Source organism: Bolinopsis microptera, chromosome 2, assembly GCF_026151205.1.
Source record: "Bolinopsis microptera isolate Bmic1 chromosome 2, MBARI_Bmic_1.0, whole genome shotgun sequence".
NCBI lineage: Eukaryota > Metazoa > Ctenophora > Tentaculata > Lobata > Bolinopsidae > Bolinopsis > Bolinopsis microptera.
The window spans coordinates 6,844,545-6,863,020 of record NC_087073.1 but is presented as its reverse complement, the minus strand read 5'-3'; the positions used below and the strand labels follow the sequence as shown (position 1 = coordinate 6,863,020).

General features: G+C 38.2%; 3 protein-coding genes across 4 annotated transcripts; 2 read left to right on the top strand and 1 right to left on the bottom strand.

Annotated features, from left to right (window-relative positions):
- The first annotated feature begins 239 nt into the window (after window positions 1-239).
- Window positions 240-7,988, top strand: LOC134826449 (histone acetyltransferase type B catalytic subunit-like). The gene is made up of 7 exons (XM_063838826.1): window positions 240-404; window positions 1,253-1,360; window positions 1,656-1,814; window positions 2,000-2,181; window positions 5,221-5,509; window positions 5,638-5,844; window positions 5,975-7,988. The coding sequence occupies exons 1-7, from the start codon at window positions 240-242 to the stop codon at window positions 6,101-6,103; spliced, it is 1,239 nt and encodes a 412-aa protein (XP_063694896.1). The 3' UTR covers window positions 6,104-7,988.
- Window positions 7,810-14,885, top strand: LOC134826447 (serine/arginine repetitive matrix protein 2-like). Its single transcript, XM_063838822.1, has 11 exons — window positions 7,810-7,988; window positions 8,215-8,341; window positions 8,656-9,145; window positions 9,283-9,713; window positions 9,879-9,986; window positions 10,271-10,393; window positions 11,537-11,684; window positions 12,812-12,907; window positions 13,057-13,250; window positions 13,476-13,634; window positions 13,764-14,885. The coding sequence occupies exons 1-11, from the start codon at window positions 7,882-7,884 to the stop codon at window positions 14,511-14,513; spliced, it is 2,733 nt and encodes a 910-aa protein (XP_063694892.1). The 5' UTR covers window positions 7,810-7,881; the 3' UTR covers window positions 14,514-14,885.
- LOC134826448 (ADP-ribose pyrophosphatase, mitochondrial-like) lies at window positions 14,868-17,534 on the bottom strand. 2 transcript variants are annotated; one of them, XM_063838824.1, is made up of 6 exons: window positions 17,459-17,534; window positions 17,157-17,318; window positions 16,866-17,046; window positions 16,553-16,733; window positions 16,130-16,253; window positions 14,868-15,950 (listed from the first exon to the last, which is right to left on the bottom strand). In XM_063838824.1, the coding sequence occupies exons 1-6, from the start codon at window positions 17,495-17,497 to the stop codon at window positions 15,744-15,746; spliced, it is 894 nt and encodes a 297-aa protein (XP_063694894.1). In that variant the 5' UTR covers window positions 17,498-17,534; the 3' UTR covers window positions 14,868-15,743. The 2 variants fall into 2 exon arrangements, with proteins under 2 accessions (XP_063694894.1, XP_063694893.1); XM_063838823.1 differs by having other exon boundaries at window positions 15,674-15,950; window positions 16,538-16,733; window positions 17,459-17,524.
- Window positions 17,535-18,476: the final 942 nt, after the last annotated feature.

The window sequence follows — 18,476 nt, the reverse complement described above, 5'->3', positions numbered from 1 at the left end:
TCATTTGTCTCCATTTTAATCACTGTATATACACAACAATTAAAACAACAATTCGACCAGTTTTAGGATTGTGTTCATAAGATAAATACTGATTACTGACCATTTTTGATGATGTGAGATACCTCACATTTTTCGTAACTTTAATTTTGTATAGACTTAAAAAGTAATTCTACTGAAAACACAAAACGCGTGATTAATTAACGTGCAGTAGATAATATTTAATGTGAACTACTGCAGGAATGAATGTACTAGATGGGTTATGTGCTCCGATAGAGCGCGGTAACAGAGAGAAGTTCGTGTGTGAAGCTGAGGACGTTATATTCTTCAAGTTCTGTGAGTGCGAGGCTGACGTACAGGCTCCTGACGATACGGCAGCCACTTTCAAACCAGAGTTCACACATCAGGTAATGTATAGCACGTGTAGTGTCTCTTTCACTTCAAACCAGAGTTCACACATCAGGTAATTATAGCACGGTACGACGTACGTGTAGTCTCTTTCACTTCAAACCAGAGTTCACACATCAGGTAATTATAGCACGTGCAGTTTCTCTTTCACTTCAAACCAGAGTTCACACATCAGGTAATGTATAGCACGTGTAGTGTCTCTTTCACTTCAAACCAGAGTTCATCCATCAGGTAATTATAGCACGTGCAGTTTCTCTTTCACTTCAAACCAGAGTTCATCCATCAGGTAATGTATAGCACGTGTAGTGTCTCTTTCACTTCAAACCAGAGTTCACACATCAGGTAATTATAGCACGTGCAGTTTCTCTTTCACTTCAAACCAGAGTTCATCCATCAGGTAATGTATAGCACGTGTAGTGTCTCTTTCACTTAAACCAGAGTTCATCCATCAGGTAATTATAGCACGTGCAGTTTCTCTTTCACTTTTAAGCTAGAGTTCACACATCAGGTGATATAGTATGTGTAGTTTCTCTTTCACAGATTCACTTCCAAACCAGAGTTTATATTACACTAGGTTCTTGACCATAAAACTTGTGGGTTCACCTTTATTTCAAACCGGAGTTTTAATATCATGTTTTACAACGTAATACTGAGCTGTGTAGTGTAGTCACACTTTTCACTGCCATTTAGTTTTATCACTTAACTGTGTAATTTGTATTAAATAATGACTCAATTAACGAAAGTAGCTAATTTCAATCTAATATAGTATTAGTACTATCTTATCATTAGCGTACTAAATGTTTTAATTTATTATCTATTTATTAATAATATCAACACCATGATGTAGGTATTTGGAGACCAGGAAGTGATATTCGGTTACAAGGGTCTGAAGATCAACATCTACTACACTGTTGGGTCCCTCAAACAGTATGTCAAGGTTCAACACTCGGAAACGGTAATTGTTCTTTTGTATTTATGTGGTGATAGTGGCCGTTATGTTTATAGCTTGTTTGGGTTGTTAGAAATCATAGAACTGAGATTTAAAGGAATGCTAACATCAACTATTTGTTAGCCCACTTATCACAAGTTTAACTCAACTATTTTCCATTACTTTCACCCTATCAAAAAGGAAGAGAATAAAGCGATTATTCTATAATCACAGCTGCAGACTTGTTTAATATCCTACTTAATAGCTTAATGTGTCTGTATCAGGTACCAGTTTAATATCCTACTTAATGTGTCTGTATCAGGTACCAGTGAATAGCACGGTGGAGCCCGACAACGTGCTTCACTTGATAAGCGAACAGACCCCCGCTGGATTCACCACTAACTACAATGAGTTTATCATGGACATGAACAAAGATAAGAGTTTCAGGCCTCCTGGTGACCTCATAACATCCTATAAACAGGTTCAGATTTTAAATATTTCGAATATTTTGAATATTTTGAATATTCAAATATATAATATTTTAAATAGTTCAGATCAAGTTACAGCTAAACGTTTAAGTTGTGTTATTACCTTTGTCACTTGTAATCTTTTAGCTTCATATTTGAAGGTAAAATAAGGCAAAAATAACCCGAGTCTATTTTGCAGGACGAAAAAACGTTCGAGATATTCCACGCCACATTCGCAAATCCAAAGTTCCAGGATTATCACAGCAGACTGCAGACCTTCATTATATGGTACATTGACGCCGCTAGTTATATTGATGATGAGGACCACAACTGGAACCTTTATACTTTGTTCGAGAGGGTAACTTCGTGCGGTGAAACAAGGTAATTTAATCTTTTAAACTTGTAATAAAAAATAGGCTTTTTTTCAAAAATATGTAGTTAATACTAATAGTAAAATTAACAGTGTCAAATAATGCACCATAATTATTTAACCAAAAACAAGATTTAATAGGAATGTTAAAAATCAAGTGAGCTAATGGCTCAAGTCTATCTTATATTTTTGTTTTTTTGTTTTTTTGTTTTTTTTGTTGTTTTTTCTGTAAAATTTTCAAAGTAATTTAATGTTGCACCCTTTCTTGGGTACAATAATACACTAATCGGTCTAATCCCATATTACTAATCCCATATTACTAATCCCATATTACTGAAAATTGATAACGCTAAAAATTCTTGTTTAAGAAGTGACGATAAACACTAACTATAACAGAAGTCTAGACTAACTAAAACTGAACGAGAAGTGTGTCCATTGTCCCGATATAGATATCAGGAACAGAAAAGGAGAGAAGTGTGTCTCTATATACAATTTGGTTGTATCAGAAGTGTGTTTTATACAACATTCAGAACTGTTTTTTCTTAAAATGTTCACGAATAGAATAGAAAAAGGTTGTCTCAATAATTTTGTGAAATTAAGTTAGTGCCGTAAAAACTAAAATATAACCTCGGGATAAATCTAGATACTCAAAACTTGGTCAGTTAAACGTACTCAAAAAGCGGACCCAAGGCTACAAACGTGTGAGTCCTTAAAAACTCAGCCGAAACGCAAAATTTAAACCAAACATATGGCCGAAACATGTATTGCCACTTTTTCCGACCAAAACAGATTCTTAGCCACTTTTTATATTTTAGCCACTTGGGGGTTTGATTCTATTTAACAAACAGCTCTCTGATTTAAATTGTTTACAAAAGAAACTTTCTCGACTGCTTAATGACTTCGGTGTTGTTTTCTCCACGATCCCAAATTTGAACATTTCAATTTCTGTAACAGTTTTGTTGTGCTTTTTATACCAGTGATGAGATAATGTAGAATCATTATAACTTTTGTCATTAAAGTGACTACGGTGGCCATTAACACGGATGTGGAATGGTGTTTCTGTCTTTCCGAAATAAGCGTAGTTGCCGCAATTTGGGTTTTCTCCCTTCTTTCTTTTGTGACATAGCTGGCACTGGGCAACATAAATAACATTATCGTCCTTACATGTTAACGTTTGGTCCAGCTTCAGATTCATGCCGTTGACCTTGATCTTCGACTCCGTAAATGAAAGGGGGCATGTTTTGCAGCGAGGCGCACGACACTTCTGTCCTCCTACAAACATGTTAAGTTAATAATAATTAGGGTAGGTGACAGGAAACAACTGAAAACTTTTGGATGTATGACTTTGATGTTAACTAAAATCTTAAGCGTTGCCTAATATAGAATTATAAAGTCACCTGGGGTTTCTTTTTGTTTTCCTTTCGGTTTAGAACTTGAAGCCATAACTGTGGTAGTGTGGTACAGTGTTGTTAAGTTAATAATAATTAGGGTAGGAAACAAGAAATATGGTTACCATGGTTACTGTCGTGGTCAGATAAAAACTGGACGTCACAAAATTAAATTAAAGTACATTTATAAAGTTATAATATTGAATTGCCCGACTGTCGGTATGTGCCTTGATCAACAACATAGTTGTTGGTCTCAGAGTCTGATATCTCGTTGTTGTCAGGTCCAATCCAAGTAACAGGGGAGTTCTGTGATAATCCACTGATCGTGCACACCAAATTTTGATCGGTTGCAGTTGTGACAGATTTGTCGTCAAGTACAACAGCTGAAAATAGAATAGAATTACTTTTTATTACTTCAACAATGACTTGGAAATAAAAATGAATAAAAAAGAAGGAATAAAAAGAAATATATAGAAATTCCACAACCTTATGACGTATTTGCGATATAAAGAAAAAATACTTACAAAAGACATTCAGTGTCACGACGCGACAGTCGGAATGACTCATATTACATATTCAAATTATGCAGTGAGAATGAGTCAAAATCCCAACATTTCATGTTGAATATCCTGAAATATTCAGTAAAAAGAATCTTTCATGTTCAATGTTCATTGTGCTGCCCTACTGCGGAGTGATCTAATTAAGAAATCTCAATTCATGTAGGATAAACTGAAATAATTAATTTAATTTTAAAATATTAACATTGATATCAATCATCATTTGTTTTATTTTGAAACTTTTGAATTGGTCTGAATGTCTCTTCTACTTTAGACCCTCCCCTACTATTTCATATTATTTAATCCTAGTTTCAACACAGTTACCCTTCTACTTTAGACCCTCCCCCTACTATTTCATATTATTTAATCCTAGTTTCAACACAGTTACCCTTCTACTTTAGACCCTCCCCCTACTATTTCATATTATGTAATCCTAGTTTCAACACAGTTACCCTTCTACCTTAGACCCTCCCCCTACTATTTCATATTATGTAATCCTAGTTTCAACACAGTTACCCTTCTACTTTAGACCCTCCCTCTACTATTTCATATTATGTAATCCTAGTTTCAACACAGTTACCCTTCTACTTTAGACCCTCCCCCTAATATTTCATATTATGTAATCCTAGTTTCAACACAGTTACCCTTCTACTTTAGACCCTCCCCCTAATATTTCATATTATGTAATCCTAGTTTCAACACAGTTACCCTTCTACTTTAGACCCTCCCTCTACTATTTCATGTTATGTAATCCTAGTTTCAACACAGTTACCCTTCTACTTTAGACCCTCCCTCTACTATTTCATATTATGTAATCCTAGTTTCAACACAGTTACCCTTCTACCTTAGACCCTCCCTCTACTATTTCATATTATGTAATCCTAGTTTCAACACAGTTACCCTTCTACCTTAGACCCTCCCCCTACTATTTCATGTTATGTAATCCTAGTTTCAACACAGTTACCCTTCTACTTTAGACCCTCCCCCTACTATTTCATATTATTTAATCCTAGTATCCACATACTTATTACTTACCCCCCCCCCCCCCGGCCCCCCCCCCCCCTCATCTCATACCCTCCCGGTCCCCTACTAATTACTATTTCAGGTACAAAAGTATAGGGTTCCTCTCCTGCTACAACTACTACTGCTACCCAAACAAAAAGAGACCCCGGATAAGTCAAGTTCTAGTTCTGCCGCCGTATCAGAAGTGTGGGCATGGTGCCAAGCTTCTTACTGCCATGTACGAACACTCTTGTGCGGACCCGCTCGTCTGTGATATCACTGTTGAGGATCCCTCTGAGAATTTTACTCGGCTTAGGAATTTTGTGGATGCTCTAAAGTGCAGTTCACTGCCCTCTTTTCAGCCAGACAAGCTTAAAGATGGCTTTTCAGAGGTGAGCTGTCCTCTGTTCAACGTAATACCATTTACTTTCCATCAAATTCATTTGGTGTTTTATCTTAAGAGGTGGCAATTCCTTTCTGAAAATTTTTTTCCTTTCTTTATTTTTTCCCTTATTTTCAGGAAATGGTGGCAGAAGCAGGTGTAAAGTACAAGATAACAGCGGTTCAAGTTAGGAAAATCTACGAGTTATTGAGACTACGAGCTACAGATGTATCTAAAGCTGAGGAATACAAAAAATACAGATTAGAAGTGAAGAGGAGACTTAATATTCCATTCCAAAAAGAAAAGAAGTCTCTTCAGAAGTTGGAAAAATTCCTGCAGCCCCAGGTTAGCGAGATAGCTGATTTGTCGTGTTCATTATCTTGTTTCTTGAATAACTTAATTACGTGTAAGTAAAGGTAATCTCAAAACCTGATATTATGTTAAAACTTTACATGTTTTACATATTTCTGTTCAGGAGTATGAGGCAGTCCTGCAATCTAAATCAGTGGACAACCAGCACGAGTTCCTTGAGAAGTCGTACCGAGACGTGGAACTGGAGTATAGGAAAGTAATCGAGCGGCTCAGTGCACATGTTGAGGTTTAGCGAAGTCAGAGCATGGTTTTACATGCATAACATTTAACCCTGTACTGAGATACGAGATATATAAGATATCGTCAGAATATAAAATACGCAGATAGTCCTTCGTTGGAACATGGTATTTGTTGCGATTAAATTGTGAACTATGAGCTCGTTGCAATCATATTTATTGAACATCAAGTCAAGAGCACAGCAGCTCTGAATTTTAACTTCATTAACTTTTTAATTCGCAATTTTTATTTGATAAATTTCTATATATGATGACACATGTTGTGTACTTAAAGTGCGAAGAGTGAGCGTGACGATTAAGTAGTAGTTGTTTCATTAAATTGAGTTTTTCTCACGTGTACCGGTTTGTTTTTATTCGACTGAATGTATTTGTTTACACACAGCTCAAGTAATGCTGATTGACTTTCAAATGTGTTTTTCTAATTTTCTCGTTATATTTCTATCATTTGATCTAATTTGGGAATGCTAAGCGAGTTGCTATTTCCTTACATAGTTTCAGACTCAGAAATACGACATGAGTACGATGTAAGCCTCATTGAAGAATGAAATCCTCATCAAATCCTCTGTAAATATTATGAGCTAATATTGCATGAAACAAAATGTGTCTCCAAATTGGTATTGACAGGCTAGGCTGCTACATTTAGTGGGATTATAACTAATCAGTAACTTGGTATTATATCTGTGTTTTATGATTTTGTTGGCAATTTAAAATCAGTCTATCTATTTACATACTACGATAGTCTGAATTTTAACAGTATTTTTCCATAGGCATGTGCAATGTTCATTCGAGAGTACCCACAGGACACATTGTGGGTAGAAATATTTACCCATGACATGTTTTGGGATTTTTTACAGCGAAACACCTCGACAGAATGGTTCAGTAAGTTTCCAATTTTCTAATATTATGACGAACACCAGTGTCCTGTCTATATTAATAGAATCTGCTACCTGGGCAGTGATAACAGATAAGATGCAACTAATCGACCTTTTGTTGCTAGTTTTAAAGTCAGCTTTGGTCCATCTACTGTAACACCATTTACCATGAATTTCAGAGCTTTGAAAATACCTTAGGCATGATTTTCGTTCTTGGAAATCAGGTGTGGCATGCAGTATGCACTAAATTTTGATATGTGGCAACATTCGATAAGTTGTCACAGTGAAATTATACAGATACTGGAAAACGCAGCGACATTGATATAGTGAAAGGAAAGCCAGCAGCATAAAGGCTGCGCGTGACCCGGCGCGGCGCGCGGCGCACACAACACTGCGCTGCATGCATATCGTGTACTCCACTATTATATATCACATCATCGTTAATATTATATACATGATATATAATATATATATATATATATCACATCGTTTATTGATTACAATTATCTGGCTTGCTTCCATCAACAGCGACTAATGCGTGTTAAGACTTTAACTTAAAACTGTTTGAGAGAAAATTTAAAGAAAATACCGAATCATTCCTCCGTGGTAGGTATATATCATTGGTTACGGGGAATACGGGCTCCTTCTATCGTTGCTTCTCCAAACTCGATAACTTTGCTTTTAAGTTTTACCGTTTTGTAAATCTTATTCATAAGATTTAGCAAGCAAACTTGAACATTAAGTTAAGCGCACAGCCAACTAAGGATATCACGCCGTGAAACTATTCTTAATACTATTCATTCATAATAAAGTTCTAAACACTTTTCTATAGTTTAAGACATGTATCAAGAACTGATATACTGATGATGGTCTAAAAAGAGGCTTAGAAGGTAACTTCTAGCATGCCCAGCAATGACTCAGATGCGGGAGGATCGTCCGAAAGTGAGGTGATATTCGAGGATAACGGCGACTACATCGAAACAAATCTCATAACCGAGGAAGATTTAAAGTAAGTTTTTACAGAGTCATTCGTTACTGCCTCCACTGTTGCAACAGGCGGAATTGGTTCTGTAAGCTGAATAAATGGGTTTATAGATTTGCTACATAGGTAATCTGTACAGGCATACTGTACAGTTTACAACTGCGTGTTTCGAATATTTTAGAATGATTCTTGGTTAACTCCACCACCACGTGCTGATCAAAATTCCCATTTTTATTTCACAATTCAATCACAGGAGCTACAGACTTCATGTAGCCACACAAGAGGGCTCAAAGGGGGCTCCCCTCAATGAGGCTCTTCCTGCTATCGAACTCGCGAAAATTATTTACAAGAGGAGGAAACTGAAGGAGGATGCAAAGGAGGTTAGCTGTTCGTGTGGATTTGTTTTCAAATCTATAGATTTTAGACGGGGTTTGAGTGTGATTCATGATATTGTGACTTCTGTTTATAATTGTTAAAAAGCAGTCCGAACACAAGGGTTGTAATATTATGTAGGGGATGTGAGCTTCATTATTGAGGAGGGTATTAAGTGGTAAAATCACGTTCCAGTGTTCAAAATCATGATATTTATCACTAAATAGTGATACCGATAAAAATTATAGCAAAACTCAACGGGGCAAGTTTAGAAAAATGTTAAAAGACGACCCTGTATATTTGTAACCCATTCAATTGTTAGGTTGAAGAACGAGAAAATTCTATCGAAAAGTTAAAAGACAAGTTGAAGAAAAAGAAAAAGAAAAAGAACAAGTCTAGATCTAAATCACCGAGCAGCAAAAAGGATCGTCAATACAGAGAAAAGAAAACCAACAGTAAATCTCGGTCAAAGTCCCCAAAACTGGCAAAAAAAATCAAGTCCAAGTCCAAAAGTCCCAAGCCATTGAAACGCATCAAATCGAAATCTAAAAGCAAAAGTCCGAAAAAGTCAAAACGCAGCAAGTCTAAGAGCCCAAAGAGGTCCTCAAGGCCACGTAAAAGTTCTCGCTCCAACAGTCGGTCCCGGAACAAAAGTAAAAGGAGATCCCGAAGTAGGAATCGGGATAGTGGACACCGATCCCATAATCGACGAAGAAGACGAAGTCGTTCTCGGAGTCGAGGAAGATCACGTAGACACCGCAAAAAATTGTGGGAAAGCAAGTCCAAATCGAGATCGAGATCGGATTCAAGAGGTAACTATTATTTTCTCCTTTAACGTTCCTTGATAAAATCCTAAATTGTTAGAATACCAACAACTTTAAATGATAGCTGAACAAACTTCCAATTGATTCAAATAAATCATCCCGTCGGTTAACCGTACTTATTTCAGATAAAGATGACTACGTGAGGAAATGTAAGTCAATACAGGATGGTCCTGACTTGCCAGTGTCCAGGCCTGTAGACCGGAGGAAACGCAGACGGTCCCGGAGCAGATCCCGACACAGATCCAGCTCCTCCAGCGTGGAACGTCCTCCTCGCGGACTCCCTTCCTCCAGCTCTTACCTCGCCATAGAGGGACCTGAGATGGACAAAGCTTTAGTTACCCTGTACCCATCAGCAACCCCCTCTCTAGCGGCTCCTACATTGGATAGGGTGAGGTTACCCCCCGTTCTAGCTCAACAGTTGTTCCCCGTCTCTTGTGGGTCCGACCACAAGACTGAGGAGTCCGAGAAAGCAGCAGCCTCTGTGTTGGCAATTGAGGGTCCTAAGGAGAAAGGGAAGGCGGAGGAGGAAAAGGAGGAGGGTGAACTGAAACCTCCGGTAAGGGAGATATAAAGAATTTCTTCTTTAGATATTGTTAACATTTTCTTATTAAATGACCGAGAAGCTATTATATGGAGCTGGAGCACACTTTCATGGGATCATACCAAATTTATATTTATTTCATGATAAGTTTGTATTTGTAACAATAGATCATCTCCTCAGCCATCGCTGTCAGAAATAATGCAAATGAGAATTGAAGCGAACAAACTCCTGCTTAAAGACCCACATGACTTAGCTGCGAAAAAGATATTGCACGAAGCTCAGATATTAGTAAGTCAAAATGTTTCCTGCATTAAGGAATCTGATGAGCCATAATGCTACTCAAAAATAATTTTCAAACATGCTGTCAAACTATTAAATACCGTATGTCTTTATCGCTCCAAACACAATGATATAATTTAAACTGGGCAGGGTCTTTTGCACCATGCACAAGCCGATCTTATAAAAAATGGGCCATATATTGGACAGATAGGAGAAAAACTCATTTAGATTTGGTCCTGATTTTCTAAAAGAACTTCAGAAAATTATTTACCCTTTCATTTTCTCACGATCAGATGAATCAGTGGCAGTCTTCTACTGTCCGAAATGCTGGAGGACGTTACACTGGCGCCCCACTGACCACACCTCTACCAAAAGAGCTGCTTGACAGCCATCACCCTCTCACCTGGGCTAGAAAGGTTTATAACTTAATAACTTAAACTTCATCACCCTCTCACCTGGGCTAGAAAGGTTTATAACTTAATAACTTAAACTTCATCACCCTCTCACCTGGGCTAGAAAGGTTTATAACTTAATAACTTAAACTTCATCACCCTCTCACCTGGGATAGAAAGGTTTATAACTTAATAACTTAAACTTCATCACCCTCTCACCTGGGATAGAAAGGTTTATAACTTAATAACTTAAACTTCATCACCCTCTCACCTGGGCTAGAAAGGTTTATAACTTATACTTCATCACCCTCTCACCTGGGATAGAAAGGTTTATAACTTAATAACTTAAACTTCATCACCCTCTCACCTGGGATAGAAAGGTTTATAACTTAATAACTTAAACTTCATCACCCTCTCACCTGGGATAGAAAGGTTTATAACTTAATAACTTAAACTTCATCACCCTCTCACCTGGGCTAGAAAGGTTAATAACTTAAACTTCATCACCCTCTCACCTGGGATAGAAAGGTTTATAACTTAATAACTTATACTTCATCACCCTCTCACCTGGGCTAGAAAGGTTTATAACTTAATAACTTAAACTTCATCACCCTCTCACCTGGGATAGAAAGGTTTATAACTTAATAACTTAAACTTCATCACCCTCTCACCTGGGCTAGAAAGGTTTATAACTTATACTTCATCACCCTCTCACCTGGGCTAGAAAGGTTAATAACTTATACTTCATCACCCTCTCACCTGGGCTAGAAAGGTTTATAACTTAATAACTTAAACTTCATCACCCTCTCACCTGGGATAGAAAGGTTTGTAACTTAATAACTTAAACTTCATCACCCTCTCACCTGGGCTAGAAAGGTTTATAACTTAATAACTTAAACTTCATCACCCTCTCACCTGGGCTAGAAAGGTTTATAACTTATACTTCATCACCCTCTCACTTGGGCTAGAAAGGTTTATAACTTATACTTCATCACCCTCTCACCTGGGCTAGAAAGGTTTATAACTAAAAATCTTATACTTCATTTTCATCGAAAAAATAGCTATTGCAAATCTCTGAAGAATTCGTTTAAAATCTAAATTTTGGTACAATCGAAACTTAACAGTTCGACCAAATTCCGGGTAAGTTAGAAATACTTCAAATTCCAGGACATGTTCATGAACCTTGCTCCGTTAACAGAGAGTCCGGGGATTGCGATGATGATGAAGATGGGCTGGAGTTCGGGACAGGGTCTGGGAAAAGAGGGTACCGGTGATGTGAACCCTCTTCAACTGGCTGTGAAAACCGACCGCAAAGGTTTCTGTAATTATATTATCTCCCTTTGAATGTTTTACATTTTCCAAAAGGTTGATGTTGATTGATCTCAATTTGTTGGTGCAGCAAGTTTATTTGGCTCCAACAATGCTGAGGTCAATCAACCTTAACTTCTTTAACTTGTTCAGGTACCTGATGTTGGCGGCTCAGCTTCAGCCTCGCCCACCCACCCCCATTACTACAGTACAATATTTTTTCCTGAGTTTTTAAAGATTGGCGTTTTAGATTAGTCAGTAAAAAAAAGGTTTTAAAACCGGTCACTTCGATTAGGCCCTTTCCGAGCACTGACAAATTCAATGATAATTGAAACGCCTGTATAGAGTTTACCAATTTCGATTGTATGCAAACTGCAAAGCTAAAGGGTTGCTCAAACCCTTATTACAGACATATTCACAGTTCGACTATACTTAAAGAATTTTAGATTATCCAATACATATCGATTATCGATCTACGGTTAGGATGCAAATGGGGAAAGTACATCTTCCATAAGGGCTAAAAACATATAAAATTTAAAGAAGGAATTACGATTAGCAGCTAAGATTGCAATAAAAAGTGTCCAATCTCAGCTGCTAATTCTAAATTGGTTATTTGGTTAATTTTAGTAGGTATAACATAGACTCCTCATGTAAGCAACATGAATCCCGACTCCCTTCATTGTAAGTTAAACACTGACCGTAACTCATACCTTCTGATAACTCACCCCTAATAAGTTGGTATCATATTATCATGATCTTCCATCGAAACACAATTTTTACATTCCGAATTTTCGACAAAATTTGGTTTTTTGTGCCAAATTTTGTCGAAAATTATGACGAATGATATCAGTTATCAAAAGGTATCAGTTGTGGCCAGCTGTTCGTGCTCCAAGTCGATGAGGTGTAAAGAAGCTTCCCAATTGCAATGCCGAGGACAGTAAGTATTTTATATTGGCGGCAGAAATGTGTTCCTTTGACACTGACACACTGTTTGACTGGTATTATATTAGCATATTATATTTATTATAAATAAAGTTAAATATCGTAACTTTCATCGAATTTGTTTGACATATCTTATTTCTCATTTAAGTAAGACTACTCTAAAATACGTCGTAGTAATTTTACGTTTCCCAGGATTGATGACGGGACAAGAGGTTATAAAGAAAAACCCAGCAGCAGAAAGAGGAGCGAATGTTGTGGGCTGTAACTGGGTGCTCAAGATTGTGAATGGTAAGTCTCGATACCCCTTTCTCTTTCTGTTTCTCTCTAACAAGATCAGTCATGAACTACGTATAAAGTATCTCCAATCTTTAAGTGGTTCAAAGTAAAGCATAAGAAGTATCTTTACAACGCACATAACTGAGCCCACCACGTGACAGGTAAGCATGCAGTATCTGGACTAGGGGAGATACACCAGCACATAGGGAGACCTTGTCCGGAGTACATAGACCACCCCTCCACTGGAGTCCACCAGATAACTGCTAAAACAGCCTGGGGTCAGTTCATTCCTCCTTCCGTGGCACCAAGCAAGAAGGAATCTAAAGGAAGAGCTGCTCTATGGGCTTTAAAAAAGGTGCGGTTTGTTGTTTTTTGTTGAATAATGCAGACCACTCGCAATCACAATTTACCTGAGGACTATCAGATGTTCACTTCGTTCTGGCATATATCACGATAGATAAAGTATAATTGATAAAGATTATGCTGAAGGGCTATATAAGGGAACGGAGAGCCACCGGCTGTATCATTTCGGCAGCATAATTTTGACTGCAAGTCTAATTATTTTGTAACAACTTCGCAGATTTTAGCGATAGAAGCGGACAAGTACAATCAGACGTGTCCAGAGGAAGCTCCCACATCAACTGTCATGTCCATCCTCTTCAAGACCACCACCCCTGGTCAGAACGCCAAGTACAACGCCAACTTCAACGACCCAAACAAAGTTTATATCGATGTCAAGGTTAAGGAGAGATTTATTAGTTGTAGATATTTTAATGATTTTTAAATTTATGATACAAAAAATTGCTGTAATATAGTAGCCTCTCAAGGTGATTGGATACCTTTAAAATGATATAAATTATAATTTCAGAACGTATCGGCCGCCTTGGCTCAGGAAAATGCAGTTCAACATGCTGCTGCTCGACCAAGCTTGCCCCCGGGGATACCTCACCTCAGACCACCCGCCCAACATGGGGGGGCCGCTCACCACAGACCTCAACAAACACCTTGTTCTAATACAGGGACCTCACATCAGGCATCCATTGCTAGTCTCATCTCCTCTCAGAGGATAGCTGCTGAGAACTTGTCAAACAGACCTCCTGTCCGGAGAGAGCCTCTAATGGCAGTTTCAGAACACAGACTTCCTATCAGACAACCTCGACCTAGAGGTCCACCTCCATCTCGGTTTGGGGGCCCTTCTCCATCCCGACCCCGAGGTTCACCTCCAGCCCCACCTCGAATGGGTGGCCCGCCGTCTCGACTAGGCGGCCCTCCTCCTCGAATGAGTGGCCCTCCCCCGCCTCGACTAGGCGGCCCTCCTCCACCTCGAATGGGTGGCCCTCCCCCACCTCGAATGGGTGGCCCTCCCCCACCTCGAATGGGTGGCCCTCCCCCACCTCGAATGGGTGGCCCTCCCCCACCTCGAATGGGTGGCCCGCCCCCGCCTCGACTAGGTGGCCCACCGCAACCTTATCAACCAGCCAGACCACCTTTACCCCGATCTAGCGCCTCTACCCCTCCAATGATACCAGGAGCTAAACCTATTCAAGGTAACATCCAACAGATGATCGCTATGGCAACCAAGATCACTGGTCACATGAGACCCCCACCTCCTCGCTGAGATCAGTTTTATATTTATTCTGTCATCTCAGGGATCTTTGATGATAAGTTTGTCACTGATTGAAATAGCAGATGTTTTAACAAACTTTATTTGATGGTCTAGGTTGTTATTTGATTTTTTTAAATATTTTTCATTCATTAAATCTACTCCATGCAAGAGAGTGAATGATAATATGTGACACGTCCAGTGAAATTTGATTTACCGGGTGATTTTTATTTTGTGATCATGTATGTGATGAAGTTTTATGTTATACACTCCTGGTAATTCTGCGGATAAACTGTCGGTTTATCATAGTAGCATCTAAATTATTTACGTTTTACTTTGATCCATGATTAAAAGAAAAACAACAACTTTCGATTGCAAGCTTTTGAATTTCCTGTATTATTTATCATTTAGTTCGTATCAAAACTTTGTAGAATAGAAAATAAACAGTATTTATTAACAAACAACATATTATCGAAATCAAAAACTAGTTAAACCTAATATAACTTTAAATGAAACATAATAAATAATGTTTAGCATGTTAACTGTTAAGGTGTTTGCATGTTTATTACCATGAAGTATACATGATATAGATCGCTACTGGGTTCGTCAAATGAATGGGTATCTGACATGTACAGTTAGTGTCCAGTTCATATTCAGTACTACATTAAGTTTAACTTGATATCTATGAGGGCTTCTTTTGGACTCTAATTGCTACTCAGTTCGTCAAATAAGTTATGAGCTGCTATGATTTGTGGAATGCTCAGGATGTAAATTATCCATCGCTGAACCGGCTGAACGCTGATTACTCGCATTGTTCGGTGCTTTCTCTCTGCCAACAAAATAATAACATCCTTCAGCCTAAATGGCACATGACATTTTTCATTTACATCGAATGCTCAGGCAAAAGTGGGCAATGCAGCTATTCTTTTGAGTTCCATAGTGATCCGGCAGTTAACACTCGTCCTTAAACTCCGCCCCAGAAATAGATTAAGTCATAATTTCTAGTCCCTGCAGTCAAAAGCAAAATTGCTGCTCAGACTTGAGAGTTAACCTCGTGTAGTAATGATCACACTTTTACTAGCAACACAACAGGAATGTTGTCGAGTATCGGTATCTCCGCAGTTCGTTTCATCACAGTTAGAAGGGGTATATACTAGATACTATTACTTGGCTCACTGCCAAGATGTATATACTAGATATTATCTAGTGCTATACATCTCTTGGCAGTGAGCCAGAAGTGGTATCTCACCAGTGAGCCCGGTGTAACTCCACAACCTCCCTCAACCATTCTTTGTGTTGAGCGAACACATTCAGAGAGAAGTGAGCTTCCACCCAGGTGAAGTCCTCCGCCAGTCTGAAGGAGCCGAACTTTGTTCCGGAGTTGTCGTGGAAGTTGACTGAAACTGTCTCTAGCCAGGCATTGTCCGTGTTTTTGGCGTCGTCAACATAACCCTGTGGTGAAAGCGTTAATTATTTGTGGGAAATGCTATGTATAGTCTTATATTTACATTTCTCTTGTATAATCACGTAACATTATCATTGATTATATTGTTAAGTTATTAAATACCACAATATAATCATGTGCCATAATCCACTAATTATCTCTAAAACTGCATTGAAAGTGTACTGACCCTGTAAATGACAGTTCCCTCCGCAAACAACTGTGACAGTGACTTGCTAGCATCCTCAGCAGCTGTTCTTGTCTTGTTCCGGACAAGTTCCGTTAAAAACGCTCTCCTTGTACCGAAACCCAATCTGAAATACCAAAAGTTTAAGTGGTCCGCCCTAATCTGTATTATTTGGTAAACTAAGAATTATCTGTACATTATTTTCCTATTCATCTTCTCTGGTATTAGTGACTCTACTGTGATATAATTATAACCGAGAAATACTGCAAATCTGCAGTCTTAACCGAAAGTGAGCACTTTCGGTCCATAATATGTGCTCATCCTTTAATTGTGTAAGATCATTAGTGAGAGAAAACCAGACTAGGTGTCTTTAGAAAGGGAATTACTCGATATATTTATTGGAATATTTACAGAGAAAACACTGACTTGTCTTCAGGAACTACAAGTTCACAAGGCAGAGCCCAGCCAGTCCGTGATCTGACGGCAACTGTCTCCAGAACCCTCTTCCCCTCCACTTCTCTCAGGGCACCAGTCTTGTCCCGGGCCCATCTGGTGATTATTGGGGTGGCTGTGTGGTTTGGTCCCCATCTTCCTAACACTCCTCTACCTGTAGAGTGATGGTGTCAGGTTGGAATATAGAAATAGAATACGCGCCTTCATCAAATCAACAGATAATATTGTGTCATTATATTTATAACGATAGATTCACTTTTCGCAGAGCTATAAAATAAGAGTTTACCTATCATGCCGGTTCTTCCTCTAGGGTTTCTAGGTACACCCTCGTCTAGTTTATAGTTTCCATGGTGAGACCTCCTATCCACAGGGCCATCTAATTGGTTATAAGCTGGGACACGTACTTTAGGGGAGTCCATCGGGGGATCAGCCCACTGAGGCTTTGATAAGACGTCTTCTGATGTGTACTGAGGGGGTAGCAGTCGTTAGAAATTAATTATTTTAAAGAGTCCTGGGTGTCTGAGCTGAGGAGAATGTTTTGAATGATCTACTACTGTTAAACACGTTTCTTACGTACCTGGCTAGGCATGTATCTAGGGAAGGATTTTATCCAGGATATCCTCTGGAGAGGCACGTGAGTTCTGTCGGGCCCGTAACCATCATACCTCACGTTAATACACTGCAGATGGGCTGGACCTGCTTTCTTTTTCCTCTTCGCTTCTTTTGGTGCAAAACACAGCTGTCGGAATATGGGGGTCAGTACGATCATGTGATTTTGTTGTTTTTGTTATTAAGCATTAGCAAGTGCGGGAAATAATAAAGAACTTCATAACGATTGTTAGAATAAACAAAGCAAATATTAGAAAATATCAATCTTACCATTGAACTGGGATAGATCATACTTTTTGTATCTTTCATCTCGGATTTCTGAATTTCTTGAGCTAGAAATATAGTTGTATATTTAGAAAAAAAAGAATCATCTATCGTCTTGATTAAAATGTTCTATCGTCAATATTAATAAATTCAAGCCACCTGTAACATGCTATAAGAAGATATCAAATTAATATTTTCGATTAAGACAAGTGCTTATTATCAGTATCGGCATCGCTATTAAACAAATCTATCGCTATTAAAAAATCTAGCGTATATTTCCTTAGAGGTTAACTTGTGACCTGACCGGCGTGATCCACGAATTGTATAGATTACTCGAAAAGTAATTTGCTAGTACTACAAGTACACTGTACACTGTACTATACAGGTACTACAAGTACAGATCAGGGTGTTCACGAAACATTGAAACGGTCTTAAATATCTATAACAAAATTCGTTCAATTCGTAATTACTTTTCCATTCCTTAATATTTTGTATGAAATTTTCAGAGTCAATATAGAATCGTATTTAATTGTCTTTGCACTATTGATAAGGGTGATAAGATTTTAGATCAAGGCTCAACAAAACATTTGGGAGCCAATTTCCAAACCAGTTCTGGCAGAAACATTCTCCATAGTTATCACTCATATCAGGATGTTGATTGTTGCAGCACAATATTTGAAATTTTGAGAATTGTGTAAAATTTTTGATATCTGGACTGGTTGTTACATAATTTTAATCAATCAACGAAGAAAATGAGCGCAAACTATAGCTGGTTGAATTAATATATACAGATGTAGTAACTACTACTAGTAGTAGTAATACAGATGTTTGAAACCAATAACCATTTCGATGTATCGTGATCACAGGGTACCCTGAGCAACTCAAACACGAGAAAATAAGCCGGACAACCACTAATTTATTAATACTGCAACAACTATAACATGCGAGAGGAAGCGATATGCACTTTCGCTTTTGGACGATCCAATGTAATTGTAACCCAAAATAAACATTAAAAAATACACTA

Coding starts and splice junctions, on each gene's coding strand:
- LOC134826447 (XM_063838822.1), top strand. CDS start 7,882: ATGCCCAGCAATGACTCAGATGCGGGAGGATCGTCCGAAAGTGAGGTG. Junction 8,342..8,655: donor TGAAGGAGGATGCAAAGGAG/GTTAGCTGTTCG, acceptor TTCAATTGTTAG/GTTGAAGAACGAGAAAATTC. Junction 9,987..10,270: donor TGCACGAAGCTCAGATATTA/GTAAGTCAAAAT, acceptor TCTCACGATCAG/ATGAATCAGTGGCAGTCTTC.
- LOC134826448 (XM_063838823.1), bottom strand. CDS start 17,497: ATGAAAGATACAAAAAGTATGATCTATCCCAGTTCAATG. Junction 17,319..17,458: donor TGATCTATCCCAGTTCAATG/GTAAGATTGATA, acceptor ATATTCCGACAG/CTGTGTTTTGCACCAAAAGA. Junction 16,254..16,537: donor GACAAGTCAGTGTTTTCTCT/GTAAATATTCCA, acceptor TTGGTATTTCAG/ATTGGGTTTCGGTACAAGGA.
- LOC134826449 (XM_063838826.1), top strand. CDS start 240: ATGAATGTACTAGATGGGTTATGTGCTCCGATAGAGCGCGGTAACAGA. Junction 1,361..1,655: donor AGGTTCAACACTCGGAAACG/GTAATTGTTCTT, acceptor TGTCTGTATCAG/GTACCAGTGAATAGCACGGT. Junction 5,845..5,974: donor AAAAATTCCTGCAGCCCCAG/GTTAGCGAGATA, acceptor ATTTCTGTTCAG/GAGTATGAGGCAGTCCTGCA.